A 3,979-nucleotide genomic window follows, 5' to 3' on the forward strand; every position below is an offset into this window, starting at 1 on the left:
TACGCCGCGCGCCTGCTCGCCTCCTCGGCCCCCGCCGCGCCCCCGCCGCAGCCCGCGCCCTGGCTCCACGCCGCCGCCGACGACTGCGCCATCTGCGAGCTCACCCGCGGCTCCGACCCGCAGGTACCCACTCCCCCCTCCCCCTCCCCCATCCGCATTACATCGCCCTGCCTGCCCTCTGGGGAAAGCGGCGATTTTGGCTCGGCTGGAACGGGGGTCCGGTCCTCACGCTCGCTTGTGCGTTCCGCGGAATCGCAGGTTGCTCCGGACGGGGTTAAGCACAAGGGGCACATTGCCGGCCTGGAGCCGGAGGGCGAGCTGCTCAAGGGCGACCAGGACCACCGCGCCCGCCTACCTCAGCAACCTCCCGTCCTTGAAGGTGCGTGCCTTCTACGCTGCCACACCCTACTACTGTTTTTTTCGGTCACTTCAGTGCTTAAAAACGTGTGGCTTCTTCTATTCTCCAAACAAAAATGCTTGGCTTTTTATTCAAAAAATGATTGGCTTGCTACTAATGTTTGAAATATTTGTTCTCTTGGTGTTTGACAAATGATTCCAGCTCAAGAATGTGAGGTGGGCCATGAGCACTCTGTGATTAAAGGTTCTGTGAGGCCAGAATCTATGGAGGAGACTACTCTGGTCAGCGAAGCTGCTACTGAGCCGCTAGTCATGGAAGGAGTCCATGTTGTTGATGAAGCTACTGCTGAGCAGGAGGTTGGAGTGGCAACTCCTCTTGTGAATGGCTCTGTCACTGACCCGGAGGTTATCGGGGGAGCTTCTCTTGTGAGTGGATCGATCACTGAGACAGAAGTTATGAGTGGAGTTTCTCTCGCTGATGAAGCTGCTGGGGAGCGAGACGTTTCAGTGGGAGTTTCCCTTGTGAGTGGATCGATCGCTGGGCCAGAGGTTATAAGTGGAGCTTCTCTCGCCGATGAAGCTGTTGCTGAGACAGAAGTTTCAGGGGGACTTTGTCTTGTGAGTGAAGCTGCAACTGAGGCAGCAGATGTAGCCACCTCATCGGGAATTACAACCGGGGCTCCCCTTGACAACAAAGGCGTTGCAGATCCAGATACTGAAATGGGAGCTCCTACCATCCATAAATCTGCTTCCGAAGCTGCAACTGAGGCAGCAGACGCAGCCATCAGGTCGGAAGTTACAACTGGAGCTCCCCTTGACAACAAAGGTGTCGCAGAGCACGATATTAAAATGGGCGCTTCTCCTGTCGACGAATCTGCTTCTGAAGCTGCAACTGAGGCAGCAGATTTAGTCACCACACCAGGAGCTCCCCTCGACAACCAAGGTGTTGCAGAGCCAGATATTAAAATGGGAGCTTCTCCTGTCAATGAATGTGCTGCTAAAACTGCAACTGAGGCTGCAGATGTAGTCGCCGCTCTGAGAGTTACAACTGTAGCTTCCTTCGACAACAAAGGTGTTGCAGAGCCAGATACTAAAATGGAAGCTTCTCCTGCCAATGAATCTGCTGCTGAAATGGATTTTCTACACTCAGGTTCCCTTGTTACTGAAGCTGCAACTCATCCAGGACTACCAGAAAGAGTTTCTCTTGCTAATGGAGCTGCTACTGAGCGAGAGGTTTCAGAGGCAGGTTCACTTGTGAGTGAACCTGCAGCTGAGGCAGCAGACGTAGTCACCGCGTTGGAAGTTACAACTGGAGCTCCCCTTGACAATGAAGGCACTGCAGAACCGGAAATTAAAATTGGACCTTCTTTTGCGAATGAATCTACTGCTGAAATGGATTCAGTACTGTTAGGTTCACTTGTTACTGAAGCTACAACTCATCCTGGACTTATAGGAAGAGTTTCTCTTGTCACTGAGACAGGAGTTACAGGAGGTGCTAACCTCGACACTGAAGTTTCCATAGAACCAGAAGATACAGGTCGACCTTCTCTTGTAAATGAATCTACCGAATTGGAAATTACACGGGGGGTTTCTATTGCTACCGATGCTGCTTCAGAACCAGAAGTTACTGGCCAAGCTTCCGCTTGTAGTGGAGATAGTGATGCTGCTTTAAATGAGCCAGAAACTCTTGACTGCGATTTGGATAGTGCCAATGTGCAGATTGAAAATGCAGGAGAGTCTGTTGCCACCAAAGTGCAACCTTCTAGAGACGACAGGGGAGATGTTTGTTCTGTGAATGCCATGAGCACTTGTCCTGTTACGGACAAGAGTCTAGCTTTTGATGAAGTAATACCACAGGATGATGCACCCAGTGTTTCATGTGCATCAGGCGTAGTTGTTAGAAGTGTTGGTCAATCAGAGAGAACTGATGTCATATGTTATGCCAGGCGCAGAGGTAAAAGAAAGCTGGATATGGAAGAAACAAAGACAGACCAACTTGAAATGGGTGATGGTGACATCTATGGTCAGTGTGAGGAAAAGGCGACATTTGACATAACTGTTCCTTGTGAGAGTACGATGTCAAACGCTGAATCTGCAGACATTAAACTCGCCGACATAAAGAGAGGTCTTGTGGACAATTCAGCCTCAAGCAAGGGTAAAAAGAGGAAGGGACGATTTGAATGTGACATTGACTACTGCCACATGACATTCAAGAAAAGAGCCGAACTTTCTGTCCACAAGAAGAACATGTGCACGATCAAGTCATGTGGCAAACATTTTAGATCCCACAAGTATCTGAGACGCCACCAGAGCATTCACAACGAGGAGACACCTTACAAGTGTCCGTGGGAAGGTTGCAGTATGGCTTTCAAGTGGACATGGGCTCTGGCTGATCATTTCCAAGTTCATACAGGGGAAAAGCCCTATAAATGCAGGACGCCGGGGTGTAGCAAGATATATAAGTATGTTTCGGACTTTACCCGGCATAGGATGAGGTGCAAACCGCAGAGGTAAAATCTTGCTCAACATTGCAGAGTTAGGATAGGAGTAAAGCCTGCGCTTGCCACTGTAGATGGTTTTATTATTTGTTGGAAGTTCCTTGGCCCAATTGTTCTGAGTTCTGACAACTTACAGCGGGATTGTTGTTTCTTTATTGAAGAAAAAATGTCACAATCTTTAGTTTAGAAGCTTTAACTATGCTGTTCTCGAACATCGGTGTACATTTCCAAAAGCTGTTTGATAAGATCCGCAGTGTTTGTTTCTTACAGTGGTGATGTCTGTTCTTCACAGGGGTGATATATGAAATCCGAGAGTTGTAAATAAGTTGTTTTTATTCTGTTTCAGGATACTACTGCAATGCCTATGCATTTACAGATTTGCATGCTTGAACATTTGCTGCAAAATACAAGATGGCCTGTTTATTTTGCTTAGTTATTCACCTATACTAGAAGGGTTGGGCGCGCTTTGCTGCGCCATTGATGTTGTTGGGTTTTCATATTTTGGTACTCCCTCTGTTTTAAACTTTACGGTGATTAGTTTTTTGAAAAGTCAAACCTCTTTAAGTTTTGACCGAATTTGTAGAGAAATATATCGGTATCCATAATATCAAATCGGTATCATTAGATTCATCATGAAATCAATTTTTCATACTTTATATAATTAGTATTGTGGGAGTCGATAATTTTGGCTCTGAACTTGGTCAAAGTTAAAGAATTTTGACTTTTGAAAAAATGAATACAGCTTATATTTTGGAACTGAGGCAATATTTGGTTTGGCGAGTGGGTGAGATGGAGTGTGTTTTCTTTTTTACTTATAAATGTGGTGTTTTGGTGGGCCTTTCGCGGTGTGTTTCTGTGTTATCTGCTAATCAACCCATAATTGTATGGGGAAATTTTCTACGTCGGTTACTGCATGTACTATATTGGCGCTATAGTATCACATGTTGGCGCTTATTTTTTCTAGGTTATGAGAGGTTGCTCGGTGACCATGAGGTCACGGGTTCAAGTCCTGGAAACAGCCTCTTACAGAAATGTAGGGAAAGGCTGCGTACAATAGACCCAAAATGGTCGGACCCTTCCCCAGACCCTGCGCAAGCAGGAGCTACATGCACTGGGGCTGCCCC

The 3,979-nt window shown here is 47.2% G+C and overlaps 1 protein-coding gene across 1 annotated transcript; it reads left to right on the forward strand.

The window, feature by feature from the left end:
- On the forward strand, positions 1-3,120 carry LOC119283948 (protein sister of odd and bowel-like; the record flags this gene model as incomplete). Its single annotated transcript, XM_037563284.1, has 3 exons — positions 1-123; positions 259-379; positions 560-3,120. Coding segments are annotated over 3 exons (2,556 nt in total), but the record flags the coding sequence as incomplete, so codon positions are not given.
- Positions 3,121-3,979: the final 859 nt, after the last annotated feature.

This window comes from Triticum dicoccoides, chromosome 4A (genome assembly GCF_002162155.2).
Source record: "Triticum dicoccoides isolate Atlit2015 ecotype Zavitan chromosome 4A, WEW_v2.0, whole genome shotgun sequence".
Taxonomy (NCBI): Eukaryota; Viridiplantae; Streptophyta; class Magnoliopsida; order Poales; family Poaceae; genus Triticum; species Triticum dicoccoides.